Raw genomic sequence first — 20,056 nt, forward strand, 5'->3', positions numbered from 1 at the left:
AAAGCTGCCCGCAGCCTCTGCAGCACCGGTTCGATCCCCGGCCCTCAGCGAGGGTCCCACATGGTGCACAGACCTCTCCTGTTGCACCCGCTGCTCCCGTCAGCAGTGTATTTCATCAGTCTGCCTGTTCTGTTCCCCGTTCTGGCTCTGGTGAATTCTCTCACCCTCCCACGCTCTGACTGTACCCAGTGCTTGTATAAATAAAAAAATATATATATAATAAAAAAGTAAGCTGCATATTAAATAATTTTGTATCATATCTAATTTCATGGGGTTGATAATAGCATTATAGATTATACAGGAGAGTATCCGCCCTTGTTCTTAGGAAATACATGTTCAAGTATTTAGTGATGATATGAGGATCATGCCAGAATTACTGTAAAATGTTTTCATAGAAAATATGTATGTAGTTGGGGAGAAAAAAATTGGTAATATGTCAACAGCTAGCAAATCCAGGTGAAACAAAAAGTGTGAGGTGGTAGAAATTAGTGAAATGAATAAAATGTCATTTTATCTCTCCCTGAGTTGTGTCTCCTTGGTGGGGGGGGGGGGGTAGCAGGATATTTTCTATTTTGGGGATGAGGAGGGCAGCTGTTAACTGCTATTGCCCTGATATTTTAATCTACTGTGAGCTTCAGTATCTCCTTGTTGATTCCTATTCTTCAGCTCTAATAAGAAATCTCTGAGGATATGTTTATGATATTTGATTTTTACTGTATATCAAGCACTGTTAAGTTCTTTCATATGCATTATTTCAATTGGTTTTATGCAACTTTAGAGAAGAAAAACCTGAAGGCCACTAAGTTTAAATGGTAGAACCAAAGTCCATCCTTTTAAATTTCTACTGCACTCTAAGAAACTTTGCCAGAAATGAACAGATGGCTGAGATTTTTAAGGAGTATAACCTATAGGACTCAGCAAACTGATAAGTTCCTTGGAGATAGGAGTGGAATGTTACTTGAGATATAAATAAATCAAATAATCATCAGGCCTAATCAAGATTGTTACCATTGACCTGTCCAGAAATGTGATTTTTGAATTTGGTCAAAGATGGTATCAGAGGAAGTACTTTGTTTTTTTTCCAGTGAAACAAATAAATATGAAAGTTAACTCACATCACTGAAGCCTGTAGATTCACTGGGTTGGGGTGAAACTGGAACACCTCTTGGAAAGTGGAGACCAGCAGAAAATGCACCAGAAAGGATATTTTAAAAATTCATGCTTCATTAAGCAAGTGGTGGGCAGAGAGAAACACCAGGAGATAGTGGTCCCCAGTGGGAGGCTACGTGAAAATCATGTCACCTGTTTGGTGGCCCTGGGGATATGACAGCTCAGTGATGTGGAGGTGAACGCCACTGACTGAGGAAAACGATATGCAGAGGAGTTAGGGTGCTTTCTGCTGGGTATGCTTCTACTCCCTACGGAAGGGAACAGGGACAATCAAACTATGGGCAGAAGGGCTAAACAGGCACTTATCCAAAGAAGACACACATATGGTCAATAAGCACATGGGAAAATGCTCATCATCACTTATTATCTAGAAAATGCAAATAAAAAACCACAATGAGATACAACAGGGCCCATATCAAGAAGACCAGAAACAACAAGTGTTGGTGAGGATGTGGAGAAAAAGGAACTGTTGGTAGAAAGCAGATTAGTACAGCCCTATGGAAAACAGTGTGACATTTTATCAAAATATTAAAATTAGGCCTACCATATGACCCAGCAATTTCACTCCTGGGAGAATACAAAAACACTCTTATGCACTCTTATGTTCTCTGCAGCACCATTTACAATGTATTATTTAATATACAGCCTATATTCAAATTTCTTCCAAGCTGTTCTAGAAACAGTTGGGTTGAATGGAATCATAAGGAACTTGCTTTGTGAGGGAATCTCAGATTCACCACATGTAACCAAATGATGGTAATACTTATCTCTGTAGGTTGCTTGTAGGGTGCAATAACAAGATGTCTGAATACCCTTTGCAAACTGAATCAACTGCACAAATGTAAGGAACTCTAAAAGATTAGAAAGCTGCTTGGTGTTGATGTTTCTCAACTATATTAGTAAGTTAGTAACTTTAGAGGTAAAAAACCAGTATACATTTTTCAAAGGCTTTCTTTAAATTCATTGAGAAGGTAATATTAGTTTGGAAAAATAAACATTTTCTTTCCTTGAAACTATTTCAATTTTTAAAAATTAAAAATTACTCACTGTTCATTGCAAAAGCTAAAATGAAAAACAGAAGTAAATGAAATAAAGAGTGAAACCTTTTCCACTCCCATATAATAATTACTTTCATTTTAAGGGAAAATGAAAGACAACACATAAATATCTTCATTTTTTTCTAAATTAGCTCTTGTATAAAAATGCTTCCTCATCTGGGCCTCCCTGGTGGTGCAAGGGGTTAAGATGCAACCTGTGAAGCTGTCTGCAGCCTCAGCAGCACAAGTTCGATTCCCCCGGCCGGCCAGGGAAAAACCCACATGGCGCAGTGTACCTCTCCTGACTCTCCCACAGCTCCCCTCAGCAATGTACTTTGGTCAATCTGCCTGTTCTGTTCCTCACTCTGTCTCTGGTGAATCCTCTCACCCCCTATGCCTCTGGCCTGTACCCCAGCTCTTGTATGCATAAATGAATAAATCTTCAAAAAAAATGCTTCCTCATCACCATCCTAAAGGCTTCCTATTTTTTAGGTTCTCCATCTTCTAATTTATCATCATAAAAGTGCTTATTCTAAAATTCAAATTTGATTCTGGCACTCCAATAATTAAAAACTCCCAGTCCTTGAAAGTAAAGCTGTACTGTCACCAGCTATCCAATCTCAATTCCTGTCTCTTTCTATTTTAATCTTCAACATCTCAGACATGCCTTTGCACGGGCGGATCACTTTTCTTGCACCAGCTCACTTTGCTCATCTAATGAGTGCCTACACATCCTGCAAAAAGTAGCCCAAGAGTCATCATGTTCTTTGTCTCTCCCTAATGCCTACAGAACACAATTAATCTTGCATTTTTGTGCTTCTGCTGAAACTGTGACACGTCCATTTCAACACTTATTAAGAATTCTACAATTATATGTCTTTCTCTTGTCTACTTGCTCTTGCTAGGACTTCCAGTATTATAGCGAAAAGCAGCGGTAAGATTGGACATCCTTGTCTTGTTCCAGATCATAAGGGAAAGGCTTGCAGCTTTTCACCACTGAGAATGATTGGCTATGGTCTTGTTGTATATAGCCTTTATTATGTTTAGGTATGTTCCTTCTATCCCGATAATTTCGAGGACCTTTATCATTAACAAAAACAAAGTAAACAAACCAGTCAACAAATGGACAGAAGAGCTAAAGAAACACTTATCCAAAGAGGAAATGTATATGGCCAACAAGTATATGAAAAAATGTTCAACATCACTTGTTATCACGGAAATGCAAATCAAAATCACAATGAGGTACCACCTTACACCAATGAAAATGGCACATATTAAGAAAAGTAGCAACAACAAATATTAGTGAGGATGTGGAGAAAAAGGAACTCTCCTACACTGCTGGTGGGAATGCAAACTGGCCCAACAACTATGGAAAGCTGTGTGGAGGTTCCTCAAACTACTAAAAATGGAGCTTCCATATGATCCATCAATTCCACTCCTAGGTATCTACCCAAAGGACTCAAAAACATTAATTCAAAAGAATACCTGCACCCCTATGTTTACTGCAGCACTATTTACAATACGTAAGCTATGGAAACAACCCGAATGCCCAAAACTAGATGACTACATCAAGAAGATGTGGTACATATACACAATGGAATAGTATGGCTGTTGTTAGCAGCAACGTGGATGGATCTAGAAGGGGCTATGCTCAGTGAAATAAGGTAGAAAGAAAAAGAAAAATATCGGATGGTTTCATGTATAGGAGGGATGTAGAGGTACCAAATAAGGGATCAGGAAGAAAAAAAAAGTGATGATAATAAATTAAAAATCAAAATTAACAGGCAACTATAAATCAGAGACATTCTGCTGGAGAGAAGGAGGGAGTTGGATCAAAGCAGGGGTGGGAAGAACACAAGGGACAATGGTGATGGTGCACGGGTTAAACGGTGGTGGGAATTTCGCAGAGACTACACCTGAGAGGAGAAAGCATACATTGTACAAAAATGAAGACTGATGTAAAAAATATATAAAATTAAAAAAAAAAGAATTCCACAATTAATTATCTATATGATCATGACTCCTATTGCACAGTGGCTCTCTTAGGGACATGCCCAGTTAAGTTTCAGGGACCTCGTTGATGCTCACCACATTAGTTGTACAGATCTTTTTCACTAAATAAGCGTGGCCACTAGTCACTCATATGTCAAATATCCCAGCAGTCACCGGTCCAGACTAGGTTTCTCACTCACCAATGACAGGTGTGGTAGAATCAATTACAGTGAACTGAATCTTAAATTATTAGAGACAATGGTAGTAGAAGTTTAGCGAGACTGAGAATGAAGTGGTTAACACTGTACCTGATGAAGACAAAGGGGGAGTGTTCTTGAATCCAATTGCTCAACTTCACCTCGTATGAGTGAGAACAGAGACTGCAGAACTAGCTTCGGGGCTTCTGGCTGATCATTTGCATTTATTTCAGCAGACTCTTCACTAATTGCATGTGTGGCTGCACTTAGTATATTTTCTTGCATTAAAGGCGTCGTATCTCCTGAAGAAAGCCCTTTAGGAAGTAAATAAGATGCCAACGTTAGGGTAAAAATTCCATCATGGTGAAACATCTTAAAACAATTATGTTTATTAATCATAACATTTTCAAGTGAAATCAATAATATAAAAAAAGCCCCGACACCAGTTATTGTCCCCATTTAGATTGTGCTGACATTTGATTGCTTCTATTAATATACATATAAACCATATTTTACAGAGTTATAATTCAGCGTTAATAATAAAAGACTGAAAGATCTCTTAGGTAGAACTTGACTAAATACTTGACTCTTCCAATGGAAAAATGTATTAACTATAATCTTAAGTCCAAAATAACACAGAAGTAAACAGGAAAAAAGTTGAGCCTTCCTCTTTAATCTCTGGTCTGATAACTTTAGAAAAGCATTTCAATCCCACAAGAGCAGCAGGAATTCAGATGCTAGAGCAAAGGGCCACAAAGACATTTTCTCCACTAAAAAGAAGTAATACAGACTTTTAAAAAAAATCATTGAAGAATAAATGCTTGTCCCACAGCTTCTGAACCAAATTCTTGTACCAAATAAAAAAATTAAAATGTACCAAATTTAAAAAAAATAATTATGCATTGTAACGTCACCCTTCACTGAAATGTCATTTCTAATTTTCATACTTAAAGTGAATCAAAGCATCGGCAGGTACCTGTCTTCAGGCAGTCTGCTCCAGAAAGGGTCTTTCTCAGTAATTTAATATGTGTGCACCATGATTGAGAATGCTCTCTACAGACTTGAGCCATGTCTTCTACTACCTTCTAAATAAACCCACTAATCAATCTGACCAGACCAGTCAATTCTTTATTTCCCTAGTAAAGTACTCTCTGACTTTCTGAGCAATTACAGATTCTAACAGGAGGAATATTTGCCTTCCCTTAATGTTAACTTCTCTTCTACTCTAACAAAACCCATGTATTTCTCTATATAATGGGTCTGCCGTAAACTTACTTTCCTCTGAGCCCTGTATACAGCCCTCTATTATGCTGGGTTGCATTATAGTAATTGGTATGGCCTGGTTTCTATTATATTAGATCATAACTCTGGAAGCACAATAATTTATATGCCATGGTATCACAGTTGTATCCAGTAGTGTCTTTAGTACTAAAATTGCAAGTGCTGTGCTTTTAAAAAATAATCACTTACAGTGATTCCTTATATTTTAGAAAATTCTTTTCTATGCACTTTATGCCATTTGTTCTCTGGAAGTACAAGGCCATGATGGCCTGCTGTTTTGCAGAGATAATATTTATGCAAAAATGGGTGATTCTTTTGCTTTCTATTTTTCTAGCCACATCAGTGGTGGTGCCAATGTGGGAATAGAAACTTTGCACAGAGAACTGCAAAGAAACTGAGAGAACTACTGTTTTATTTCCCTTCCCTGGTGCCACACTACTATGCCTAAGACATTTAAACTAAGGTAAGGACACCCCCTAATTATTTACTCCTGTTGATTAAATTCTTCTCACATAGTTATCAAAGAGAACAGTATGCTTCTTTGGGAAAAAAACATTTTCAGTAAAACCTTAAAAATATTACCAAAGAGGACAGGAATCTCAAAGGTAAGGAAAAGGGTCAGGAATTATCACTCTTTTGTAAAGAAGGTGAAAAAAGGGTCTTAAATAAAGGGAATAGATATATGTAATTGGGATTATCTCAGTAATTTGGACAGTGTAGATTTACAATGGTTATGGTTCCTGTTAGATCTATTTTCCCTTTAAGTTATTTTAATAATTAATGTTACGGATGTGTACCATTTATAAACAATGCGCTGGCAAATGAAATTATGTGACTGAGCAAAGAAATCTATAAGAAAAGAAAAATATTAATCATAAAACATAACCAACAGAAATCCTAAAAGCCTGGAGAAGTCCAAGACAGGCAATCGGAAAGACTATACTACTTTAATCACCAACTGAAAGGAGGTGTATGAAATAGGCTCAGATGGGTCATTCTATTCATAGCTGGGTTTAGAGGACAGGAAACCCAGCAAGATCCATACCATAAAAGGATTATCTATTAGAGCTTGAAAACGATGACCTTCAAAGATGACTTCACTACAAAATCCCCTTACATCTTGAGATAACAGTCCTTGTTGAGACATTTGTAGAAAAAGGACATTGGAACGGAGACTTCAGTTCTGTTACAATTTTTTGAAGTGGATTAGACATTTTATTCTCTGTGCTAGTTTCCTCATCTTTAAAAGGAAGGGATTGGTTAGATGAGATCTCAGAGCCCTCCCACATCTGACAATCTTAAAATGTCAAAATCTCTGTAGTGATTTCAGTATATAAGAAATACAGCCAGATCAGCCCTTGCAAGAAGTCCTAGTCTTCAGGCCAGTCACCATGGACTTTGGGTCCTGGCTTTCTCTAGGGGCAGGCTGGTCCCTGCAGACTCAACCTCTAGCATTCATGGCCGCAGGCTTGCCCAGTTGTAAGCCACCCTCCACTGCTCAGGTCCCAATCTGGACAAAACCCCAAACTCCCAGCTTACACCATAGCCAGGGTGGCCCTCATAGGATGAATCATCAGGTCCCAGAGGTACTTGACATCCATAAGGACCCAGAATCCATACTTGGTCACATGATCCCAGGTCTCAGTCATGTCATTGAGGAGTACCAGGCTTACCCCATGGACACTTAGCCTGCCCACTTGCCAACCTGGGCACCAGATGAGCCTTTCTGAGGACTTCAGCATCAAGTTTTCTATACATGTCTGACAGTTAAGCTTCTTTGATTGCTGGACATTAAGGTTTTGATTGCTAAGATCTGCTTCAAAGACACTCACCTTGCATGAACACACCACCACTTACACAACTAGATAGAGTTGGGCTGTCCACCCATGAGTTCCCCAATTTTAAAGCGTTTTCTTAGGTAACTGACCATTTGCTTTTCCCCTGCCCACCTTTTAATTCCTGTTCTTATGTTTTAAATTCACCAATAAAAAAACCCCAAGAAACCCTAAGTACCCCATCACTGACCCCAATAAAAGCAGAATCCCAGGGTGTGCCCCCAGGTATACCATATGTGTGTGTGCTTTTTTTTAAAACAAAGTTCCCTAATCTTAGAATCAAATTACAAATCACAAAAGCAGGCCACAATATAAAAAGAAGCACAAGGACTAGTCACAACATTGGATCCATGGGGGCTCAGGTAAGTGCCCCAAAGACATTTCTAGTGAATAGTCATGTCAATAGACTGAGACTGGCACAAAACACTTAGCACAGAAGCCACCAGATGGTTCACCGAGAATCTCTGGACAGGCTGACTGGTGAAGGGCCTTCCTTGTTGAAGCCAATCTGTAAAGAGTGAAAGAGACACCTACTTTTTCAAAAGCATAGACACCAATGCAAGGCACAAGGATCACAAATAACTGAGGAAACATGAGATCACCAAGGAGTAGGTTTCTGTTTCCAGTGGGAAATAACTTTATCATGCTTTATATAAACATATGAACTGTTCTACATATTATTAAATGAGGATATACTTTACCTTAAGCACAAATACAATTCAGTAGGAAAACAACACGTGACCATATTCTAGCTACATGGATTTTTTTTAATTGTTTGCTCTTTTATTTATTTATTTATTTATTTTATTTTTATATTCCCCATACAATTACAACCCCCTTATTTTGACCCCCAAAATATCCCTGCCCCCCACCCCCCATTACAGTGTCTCTGGTTCCATAGTTGTTTGTTGATTTTGATATTTTCTTTCTTAGAGTTATTCTTTTTCCTAGTCCCTTATTTAAGTTTTCTAGATTCCTGCTATGAGTGAGACTATCCAGTATTTTTCTTTTTCTTTCTGGCTTATTTCACTGAGCATGATCCCTTCCAGCTCCATCCATGTTGCTGTAAATTGCATGAGTTTATCTTTTTGAATGCTGAGTAATATTCCATGATGTATGTGTACCACATCTTCTTGATCCAGTCATCTATTTTTGGGCATTTGGGTTGTTTCCAAAGCTTAGCTATTGTAAATAGTGCTGCTATAAACATAGGGGTGAAGGTGCTCTTTGGAATTGATGTTTCTGTGTCCTTTGGGTAAATACCTAGGAGTGGAATTGCTGGATCATATGGAAGCTCTATGTTTAGTAGGTCAAGAAATCTCCACACAGCTCTCCATAAACTACTCAAAATGTTACTACTTATTTCAAAGTAAAAGCCTAAAGAACTATCTACTGCCAGAGATGGAAGACTAGTGACACCGATCAGGGCAGCCCTGAGATGCAGCCTGCTGTCCCTGTGGATGTTACTTAATTTCGTGATCCCCAAATTTCCTCATTGGTAACATGGGAGTTATACCACCTCGATTATAAAATTTTCATGAAAATAAGTAAGGCAGTGTGTGCAAAAGGCAAGTATCCTCTCAAACCTGAGCTTGAAAGTAGGTTTTGCCACCACTTGAATGAAAAAGGTCACAAGAATCATAAAGCACTTTTTTTAAGTGTTTTTTTTTTTAAGATTTATTTTATTTATGCATACAAGAATGAGATACAGGCCAGAGATGCGGGGGATGAGAGAAGTCACCAAAGACAGAGTGGGGAACAGAAAAGGCAGATCAATGGAAATACACTGCTGAGGGGAGCAGTGGGCAAAACAGGAGAGGTCTGCTGTGCCATGTGGGTAGCTCCCTGATAGGCCAGGAATCGAACTCGTATTGCAGTACTGTGTAGCTTCACAGTGCTGTGCTTAATTAACCCCTTGTGCCCCTAGGGAGGCCCCATAAAGCACTTCTTTTCAATTTGAAGAAAAACATTCAGAGGAAAGGGTAAAGCCAATAAAGTTTATCTTCCTACTATGATGGAGAGTAAAGGAATTGTAGAGACTATGTTGGAAAACTATTAATAAATAGGTTTTTAATTATTCAGCAATACTGAGGTTTTGAACATGATTGAACTGACTTTTAATAAAGTCAACAGCACTAGCATAACTGCAAGTACTTAGCATATTATGAACTGATATGTTCATAATGTACTAAAACATTAAACATATTATTAATAAAGCATTTATGATAAAACACAGATGTTTCAATATTTTCCCACGTGGATTTAAAAATAAATTTGATGTCATTACTTTGGATGTCATAGATCTTTTAAAAAATCTGCTTGAAAAAAATGAAATTATATATGATAAATTAGTGCTAAAATTTCTTTCAATATAAAAATGTTTTCTGGCACATATTTTTTTTCTATTTTTAAAAATGTATTTATGCATATAAGAACTGGGGTGTAGGCCAGAGGTATAGGGGGTAAGAGGATTCACCAGAGACAAAGTGGGGAGCAGAACAGGCAGATCTACTGAGATACTCTGCTGAGGGGTGTAGCGGGGAGACAGGAGCGGTCTGCTGCACCATGTGGGTTAGCTCCCTGGCCAGAGATCAAACTCAGGCCACAGTGGCCGGTGACAGCTTGATAGTGCTGAAACTTTAACCCCTGTGCCACCCTGGCAAATATATTTGTAAGGAGAAAAATGAAAATAAAACATGTATTGCCATATATAATATAAAATTTCCTCTTCACTACAAAGTCTTATTCAATATAAATGAAGGTTAGTTTTACCAGATATAAATTTATATATTATCTTTATGGGACAAAAGACCCAATCTACCTACCTTCTTCTGTGAAAGTCAAATGAGTTATAGTTAAAACTCTCCATTAGGCCATCTGATGATACTATTTACAGATAGATGGTACAGTCAAATTCACAGGTCTAATTTAACACCTGTAAAATTCAACAAGTTCTAAAACAGAGATCACAGTTTACATGTATCTCCTGAGGTTTTATAATTTAATAAAATGTATAGCTGTCTTGACCAGAGATGACTGATTGAGAAATTTTTATTCGATTTACCATACTACTTGAATGCTGGTGTTGGTTTTATTCAACTTGGAATCTGTCTTTGATAGTAGTGGTCAAGAGACATTTTATGGGGGAATACAGTAGCATCCTTTACCTTAAAACATTAGGACTGTACCCTGTCATGGGTATTCATGTTCTTCCAACATTGAATCTGCCATTTGTGGATATAACTAAGGGATGTAAGTTCTGTGCATGATAGGGACACTGGTATAACTAGATAATTTACAGACAAAATCTCATGGCTGATACTTTAGGTATTAAGTAATCAAGAGAATGAAAAAATATCACAGACAAAATGGGGATTGAAAAGATTCTACAAAGAAGTGTCAAGGCTTAGGTAAAGAAAGCATCAAGGATTATACCTATGACTAAAAAATGACAGTGATGATGTAAGCTAAGCCGACGGGGACATTTGGGAGGATTGGAGAAGGATTATTTAAGGGCTGAATACATTTCAAGTACTGTTCATTACTACTGAGAGTGTACGTATACTATCTATCTTATATGTAGGTTTGTGTGGCTTTAGGGGAAACAAATCTTTTTGTTTATGCTGTTCCCTGTGCCTGTCCTGTCAGCTTTTATTTCATTTTTAGTGAGGTAGCACTGATTTACATTTCTATATTTTGTAAGCATAGGATCCCGATACCCTCTGGTGGGATGACCACAGAGCTCCCATCACCAAAGCATTCACAGTCCATTGTGCTCACCCCCTACCTTGTACTTGCCGCTGTCCCTAGCCCTCCCACTCTAGATGTCTCAGTTCAGTAGTCTGCTTTCAAGGGCTAATTTCTGAGTTTGTCTTTATCTGACCCTTTGTCTGGTTTCTCTGTATATCACATATAAGTGACACAATCTGGTATTTGTCTTTCTCCTTCTGACTTATTTCACTTAATTCCATTCATGTTGATATAAATATTGATAGCATGAGTTTATCTTTTTTGATTGCTGAGCAATATTCCACTGTTTACATATACCACATCTTCTTGATCCACTCATCTGTTTTGGGGCACCTAGGCTGCTTTCATACTTTGCCTACTATAAATAATGCTGCATTGAACATGGGAGTGCAAGTTCCCCTTTGAATTGGTATATTTGTGTTCTTTGAGTAGATAACTTGGTGTGGAATTGCTGGGTCATATGGACTGTTAGCTTGTAAGGGTAGCTTTACCATTGTGTCTTGGCACTCAGCAGAGTGCCTGACAGAGGAGCAGGTACTGAAGTACTTCTTAGGAAATTAGTTGATTAAATGTTAGTATGTATCATGTCATATACTACATGCCCATGTACTATATGTCATTTGCTTCTCACACAAACATTTTAAATTAGTATTACCCACTATAAATGAGTATTATAAAGCATATATGAAGCAACTGAAGCTCATCGAAGATATTAAATGTGAGGGTGTGATCTAAAGTCAGGCTGCCTAGGTTTGAATCCTAAATTGACTGCTTTTGAATTCTTATTTATTTATTTATTTATTTATTTATACAAGCACTAGGTACAATCAGAAGCGCAGGAGGGTGAGAGAATTCACCAGAGCCAGAGGGGAGAGCAGAGCAGGCAGACTGACGAAGTACACTGCTGAGGGGAGCAGCGGGTGGCAGGAGAGGTCTGCGCGCCATGTGGGACCCTCATCTGGTGGCTGGGGATGGAATTGGTGCTGCAGAGGCTGCAGGCAGCTTCGCAACCCAGCGCTCAACTGCTGCGCCACCAGGGAGGCCCTGCTTTTGAATTCTTTTGACTGTGGGGAAATCAATCTCTTTAATCTTTAATTTCTCCATCTGTTAAATAGGGATATTGCTTTTTTATATATGTATTTATTTATTTATGCATACAAGAACTGGGGTACAGGCCAGAGGTGGGGGGGTGAGAGGATTCACCAGAGACACAGTGGGGAGCAGAATAGGCAGATCTACTGAAATACAATGCTGAGGGGAGCAGCGGGCAATACAGGAGAGGTCTGTTGCGCCATGTGGGTCATCTCCCTGGAAGGGATCAAACTCATGTTGCAGTGACCGAGGATAGCTTCACAGTGCTGAGACTTAACCCCTTGTGACACCAGGAGGCCCCAAAAGGGATATTGCTTTATCATCAAAAGGATTCTCCTAAGAAATTGTATGTAGGTAAGAAATAAAGTAGGAGGCAGTAGTATTTATCCACAATTCCGTGACCTCTATTCTTTCCAGTAAGGTCATCAAGTTTTTGGAAGAAAGGTATTAGGAAACAAAGCTACATTCACTAATTTTATAAAAATACTTTCCTTTACTTAATTTGTTGATGATCCTTTTCACTACAATGAGACTAGATGAAGAATATGTGGGAAAGTTATACCAGCACTCTAAGACAATTACTGAAACCAACCAAACCCCACTACTTCCCTTTAGGGGGAACCATCTACTACTTCTCTCTTTATGTTTCATCTTTGCTGCAGGCAGAATTATCCTCAGAAATATGACTATCAATTCAGAGAAAGGCACATGTGACAATGGTACTGTGGTAAATTATGGTTAAGTCAAACATGAAACAAAATTCCTTTAAACACACTTTACAATTCTGCAAAAGTAAGATAGTATGGAATAATGAATAGGGACTCAATCTAAGTCGGACTCCCTGGGCAAAAATCCTGAGCATGTCACTTAATAGCAATATGATTTTCTGCAAGTTATTTAATTTCTCTTTGCTTCAATTCCTCATTATACATTGAAGCTAACTGTAGTACTTGCATAATACGGCTGTGGAGAAGATTAAATCAGCTATTCTATACACAGTGGCTGACATACAGTAAGTGCTTGATAAATGCACAAGGACTTTTGTCTTAAAACTCAGTACGCTGCAATCAAATGGAGTTAACATATAACCTTAACAGTAAATTTGGAGCTCTACAAACTTTTTTTATGTGCATGATTTTTAAAATACATAACATTAAAAAATACATTTTAGCCATCCTGAAATGTGTAATTTGATATTAAATACATTCACACTGCTGTGTAACGTCACTCCAAAAAGAACCTCTACCCATTAACACTCCCCTGCACCCCCTAGTCCCTGGGAACCTCTATTCCACATTCTGTATCTTTGCTTGTACTGAGTACCTCGTATTAAGTGGAGTCATGTAATATTTCTCTCTATGTGTCTGGCTTATTTCACTCAGCATAAAGCCTTCATGGTTCATCCATGTTGTAGTATGAATCAGATTATTCCTCTTCAAGGCTGACTGTTTCTACATATTGGGTTGTCGGAAAAGTTATGAAGTATTTTTTCTATGCAAAAATATGCCTTCACTTTTTCAACAATCCAATAATTATAAAAACTTTTTGGCTATTATGAATAATGTTATGAACACTGAAATAGTAGAATTCTTCAGTTTAAGTCCCTGACTCTAGGCTTACTTCTTGCTATGGGAAACTCTAAAAGGGTTTAGTGACAAAAGCAAAATTGTGGAGTAGGCTGCTCCAAACTCCCATCCTTCTACAGAAACATTAAAAAAAAAAAAAAAAACTACTAAGGTTAATTTTGTCAGGACTCTGGAAAAATAGTCAGAGACATACAGTAACAAAGTGAATGCTGAATCAAGAAAAAGATGATGTAAAACTGGTAGGAAGTCTTTGTTGCATTTTTCCTTGCCCTTCCTCAACCCACTCTCAGCTCAAAAACAGTACTGAAAACAGCAGCCCAAGTTTGGAACCTATTTGCCTGTTCTGACCTGTCTAGGGATACCTGTCTAGGGATACAAGGTGCTCACCTTTGTTTCACCTAACTCAGAGCATGAAAGCAGCAGGCATTGCTAGAAAATATTGTCATGCAGTCAAAAAACCTGCAGTCACCTGGGGCAAAAAATTCATTTGAAGCATACAACATACTGCTAAAAGTCAGGGATTAAAAATTGAGGAGAAAGTTTCTTTGGAAAATCAGTGCATTCACTTGTATACTGAGGAATTTAGAAAGCCAACATATGCCCAGGACAGGAGGGAGGCTTAGAAAAGAAAAGAGAAGGTCTTAAGCTTTCACCACTGATGATCTATAAGTTTAGAAGAGCAGGAAGTGATGAATGAGGCAGAACTGCAAACAACCTGGTTAAGTATTAAAGGAGCATTCAATCACTCAGCCAGTCCATAAAGAATGGAAAAGATATACAAGCCATAACTTCAATAATTAAAAACAACTAACTGGGCAAGAGGGAGAGTATGATTTCTAGATTTTGGAAAATATCGGAAATAAATCTTAATATACAGTTTACATAGTTACATTCTAAACTCTGTACGCTGCTCCTCTTTTTCTTCCTACATTTCTTCAAAGGTTCTGGTTAGCGCTCTGAAAATAGAAGGGAGGGTGCTCACCATTTAAATATCAGTGGGTTGGCTAAACACATTTAAGTAATAAAAAGAAAATATTCTTTTGTTTTCCACAACACTAGGCTCTAGTGCTATAAATGAGATTAATTTTAAATTAGTCACTTTCTTCTGATCTCACCTGGGGTCAAAGGGATATCTTAAGTAACAATGGCACAATTACCATTTGTTCCACGTGGCACAGTCCCCTTGTGCCCTCAGGTGATAGTCTTTGCCCCCAAAGATGCCAGCACAAGGCTGGGGATAGAGGTCAGGCTGCAGTCAGTCACCCAAGGAGAATGACATGACTTCTCAACCTCACTCTTCATAATTTGATTGCTAAAGATTAAATAAAGTGATATACAACGGTCACCCAGCACTGAGTAGGTACTCTCAGTGGTTGCACTGGTGTAGAAAGAGTGATTTCAATGCCAATATGGGGATGAAAAGGCATAAAAACAGTCACTGGATTTTATTTTAAGTGGCATCTTGAAAGTTACCATTAATACTTTAGTATAGTCTAAAGGGGACAGGATGCAAATAAATGGTTTGAAAGAGGACTCCTTTCTTTAGCTAAATCACCTACGTCTTAAGTGCTTTAGTCGGAATACGCTATCATAGCAGAATCTGAAGGACAGCAACCTATAAACCTTCTAAAGACTATTCCTTATTATCTTCTGGGGCAGATGCCAGAGTGCCAGAGAGGGCATTTTTCCTGAGTAGCATTTTTGTTTTGTTGAGCTCTACTTGTTCATTAAAAATTTCAATGATCCTGGGCCTCCCCGGTGGCGCAGCGGTTGAGCGCTGGGTTGCGAAGCTGCCCGCAGCCTCTGCAGCGCCGGTTCGATACCTGGCTGCTCCCCGGCCACCGGAGGAGGGTCCCACATGGCGCGCAGACCTCTCCTGCCGCCCGCTGCTCCCCTCAGCAGTGTACTTCGGTCCTTCTGCCTGCTCTGCTCCCCACTCTGGCTCTGGTGAATTCTCTCACCCTCCCGCGCTTCTGACTGTACCCGTGCATGTATAAACAAAACAAACAAACAAACAAATAAATAAAAACATGCCTCTATAAAAAAAAAAATTTCAATGATCCACAATGAGAGATGTCTAGATCTGTAAGTTTTCCTTAGTTGTTTTTTTTTTTTTAAAAAGATTTATTTATTTATTTTTACAAGTACTGGGTACAGTCAGAAGCGCGGGAGGGTGAGAGAATTCACCAGAGCCAGAGCAGGGAACAGAACAGGCAGACTGACTGAAATACACTGCTGAGGGGAGCAGTGGGCACGGAAGGAGAGGTCTGCGCCCCACGTGGGACCCTCGCCAGTGTCTGGGGATCAAACCAGTGCTGCAGAGGCTTGCAGGCAGCTTAGCAGCCCATCGCTCAACCGCTGAGCCAACGGGGAGGCCCCAGGTTTCCCTTAGTTTTTAAGCACCTCTGCTTCCAGCCAGACTATGCTGAACTCAAAGCCCATTATTTTCTCCTTTGGCATAAAAGACTTTATTGGGATACACACTTGTCTAAGTATCCTGAACTCAGGATTTGGATATTACAGATAAACAGAGGATCTGGAAAAGCACTTCAAGGAATAAACTTCGTGAAACTCATAAAAAAATTTAACGGGTCTCCCTGGTGGGACAGGGGTTCAAGACACAGTGGTAGCAAGCTATCGCCAGCCACTGCAGCTTGAGTTCAATCCCTGGGCTGGCCAAGGAGCAACCCACATGGTGCAGCAGACCTCCCCTATCTCACCCACTGCTCCCCTCAGCAGTGCATTCCGGTAGATCTGCCTGTTCTGCTCCCCATTCTCTCTAGTGAGTCCTCTCACCAGCCCCCTACCCCGCACCTCTGGTCTACACCCCAGTTCTTTTATGCATAAATAAATCAATCTTAAAATAAAAAAGAAATTTAACAAATGCATGCTCATGAAGGCTCTCATGAAAGCTATTTAAGGCAGGAGCCTCCACCTCCACTGACTCAGGTTGTTAAAGCAGGTAATCTCCAGGGTCAGTTACACCCTTTCTATCACAGCACTTACAGCTATTCCCTCAAGTAACACCTCTTTCTAGACTTTGCTCCAGGGTGTTTTCAATTCATATTCAAGGCACAATTAGTACACACAAATATTGCTGCAAGATTTGGACTCTAAATTATGTGTACTATGTCAACTAGCACCAGTGTTTTGATTCCCTAATTTTGTTGTTAGAAGTTTACACATTTACTAAAAACTCAAATATCTAAAGGATTTCTCCCAGCATGCAACCACTTATGCTAATTTTAACTTTTCTTGCAGATCTACAGCAACTCAACCACCAAAATTTCAGAGGGAATTAATTTTTTTTATTAGAAGTATATTAACTGTGCTAGTGTCAAATAAGTAAATTTACCCTATTTTTCCAGTACTACTATAAAAACTATTTAAGATTGGAAAGTTTGACTTTCACAGTAAAGAAATGAGAAGACATGGTCCCTAAACATTTGATCTAAATTCATGATTCCATGAAGCTCTTGAGTTCAGTGAAATCAGTAATAAAATATTCTTAGTAAAATAAGGATAAGTTTTCAGTCAAGCCTGTGCTAATTATTGATATATGTAACTGTTTAAACATGCATAAGAATTCCTGGAGGTGCATATTTCTCCAATTTTTTCTTTTATGTATACATATATAATATCAAATCGAAGGGTCTTGAGAGATACAGCCGGTTTCCAGACATACTTTGGAAGGCGAGATTGACAGGAATTCTCTTCTTTTTCCCCTTCTTTCTATATAGATACCATACTTTTAAGAGCAAGACCAAAGTCATGAAAAAAGGGCCTACTTCAGGGCCCTTGCTGAACTCTGAGACACTGCCATTCTCCAGGCAGACCAAGGAAAGTAGCTTCTGCGATGGCCCCAGTGATCCCTGCCTCTCAGTATTTGTGTCCTTATATAATCCCCTCCCAGTAAGTATGGGCTAACCTAGAACAAATGGAACATGGCCGAAGTGATGAAATGTCACTTAAAATTAGGTTGTAATGAAAAGTGTTGTTTCTGCTTTTTTTTTTTGATATGAGCCATTCTTACTTGTATAAGGTGGTATCTCAGTGTGGTTTTGAGTTGCATTTCCCTGATGATAAGAGATGTTGAACATTTTTTCATATGCCTGTTGGCCATTTACATTTCCTCTTTGGAGAAATGTTTTTTAAGTTCTTCTGCCCATTTCTTGACTGGATTGTTTATTTTGTTTTTGGTGAGCCGTGTGAGTTCTTTGTAAATCTTTGTGATCAGTCCTTATCAGTTGAATGGAATGCTAAGATTTTTTTCCCAATCAGTGGGGTGTCTCTCTGTTTTGGTTAATGTCTCTTTGTACAGAAGCTTTTCAGTTTGATGTAATCCCAGGTGTTTATCTTTGCCTTCACTATCACTGCTTTGGGTGATGAGTCTTTAAAGATGTTTCTGAGATGCATGTCTTATAGTGTTTACCTATATTTTCTTCTATATATTTTATGGTTTCAGGTCTTATGTCCAGTTCTTTTTTTTTTAATATTTAGTTTTTTTTAAAGATTTATTTTTATTTATTTATGCAAGCACTGGGTACAGTCAGAAGTGCAGGAGGATGAGAGAATTCACCAGAGCCAGAGTGGGGAACAGAACAGGCAGACTAACAAAGTACACTGCTGAGGGGAGCAATGGGCATGGCAGGAGATGTCTGTGCTCCATGTGGGACCCTCGCCGGCCGCAGGGAATCGAACCGGTGCTGCAGAGGCTGTGGGCAGCTTTGCAGCCCAGCGCTCAATTGCTGCACCACTGGGGGAGGCCCTGTGCAGTTCTTTTATCCATGTTGAGTTGATTTTTGTGCACAGTGAGAGGTAGTAGTCTAGTCTCATTTTTTTGCATGTGGAGGTCCAGTTTTCGCAGCACCATTTATTGAACAAACTGTCCATGTTCCATTGTATATTCTTTGCTCCTTTGTCAAAGATTAGTTCTCTAAAGAGGAAATTCAAATGGCCAACAGGCATATGAAAAAATGTTCAACATCCCTTATCATCAGGGAAATGCAAATCAAAACCACACTGAGGCACCACCTTACACCAGTAAGAATGGCACATATCAAAAAAACAAGCAACAACAGATGTTGGCAAGGATGTGGTGAAAAGGAACTCTCCTACATTGCTGGTGGGAATGCAAACTGGTCCAACCACTATGGAAAGCTGTCTAGAGCTTCCTCAGTCTACTAAAACTGGAGCTACCATATGACCTAGCAATTCCACTCCTAGGGATCTACCCAAAGGACACAAAAACATTGATTCAAAAGAACACCTGTACCCCTATGTTTATTGCAGCACTATTTACAATAAGTAAAACCTGGAAACAACCCAAATGCCCAAAAACAGATGACTGGATCAAGAAGATGTGGTACATATACACAATGAAATATTATTCAGCAATTAAAAAAGATAAACTCACACCATTCGCAGCAACATGAATTGAGCTAGAAGGAATTATGCTCAGTGAAATAAGCCAAAAGGAAAAAGAAAAATATTGGATGGTTTCACTTATAACAGGAATATGGGGGAGCCAAATAAGACATCAGTGTAAAAAAAAATTAATAACAGTACAAAACACAACAAAGCAAAACCAGACAATTATAAACCAGAGACATCCTGCAGGGGATGAGGAGAGAGAGGGGTGGGGGGGGGAGGGAGGAGCACACGGGACTGAGGTGATGGTGCGTGGGTGCCTTGGGGAAGGAAATTCTATGGGGACTCAATCTGAGGGGGTGGGGGAAAGCAAATATTGTTTAAAAATTTAAAAAGAAAGAAAAGTGTTGTTTCTAACTGGGGTGCTCTCTCTGGGGTAGCTTTCTGTGGGGGGAAATCAGGTGGCATGTTTTAAGGTTCTCTAAAGCAAACCACATGGGGAGAGGCCTGCCATGTACCACATGTGTGAGCCAGGAAGTATATTTTTAGGCCCACTCGAAGCCTAGAGGCCTGGCAAACAGCTTAACAACCTCAGGAGATGCTTGAGTCAGAGGCACCAAGCTAACCATGCCGAGATTCCTGACCCATAGAAAGCATCAAATAATAAATGTTTGTTGTTTTGCACTGTGGCTTCCAATTTGTTGTCTTGGATACCCACTTTGAGGGATGCTAGCTGCCATGTCAGG

General features: G+C 39.1%; 1 protein-coding gene across 1 annotated transcript in view; it reads right to left on the bottom strand.

Moving 5' to 3' along the window:
* CNST (consortin, connexin sorting protein) overlaps positions 1–20,056 on the bottom strand; it is a gene marked incomplete at its 3' end in the record, with an annotated part of 60,119 nt that overhangs the window by 33,125 nt on the left and 6,938 nt on the right. Inside the window, exon 2 of the mRNA XM_084253648.1 lies at positions 4,508–4,710. Within this exon, the coding sequence (XP_084109774.1) occupies positions 4,508–4,710 (203 nt within the window). The remainder of the gene's footprint in view (positions 1–4,507; positions 4,711–20,056) is intronic.

Source organism: Talpa europaea (genome assembly GCF_964194135.1).
Source record: "Talpa europaea genome assembly, chromosome: 14".
In the NCBI taxonomy this organism is placed as follows: domain Eukaryota; kingdom Metazoa; phylum Chordata; class Mammalia; order Eulipotyphla; family Talpidae; genus Talpa; species Talpa europaea.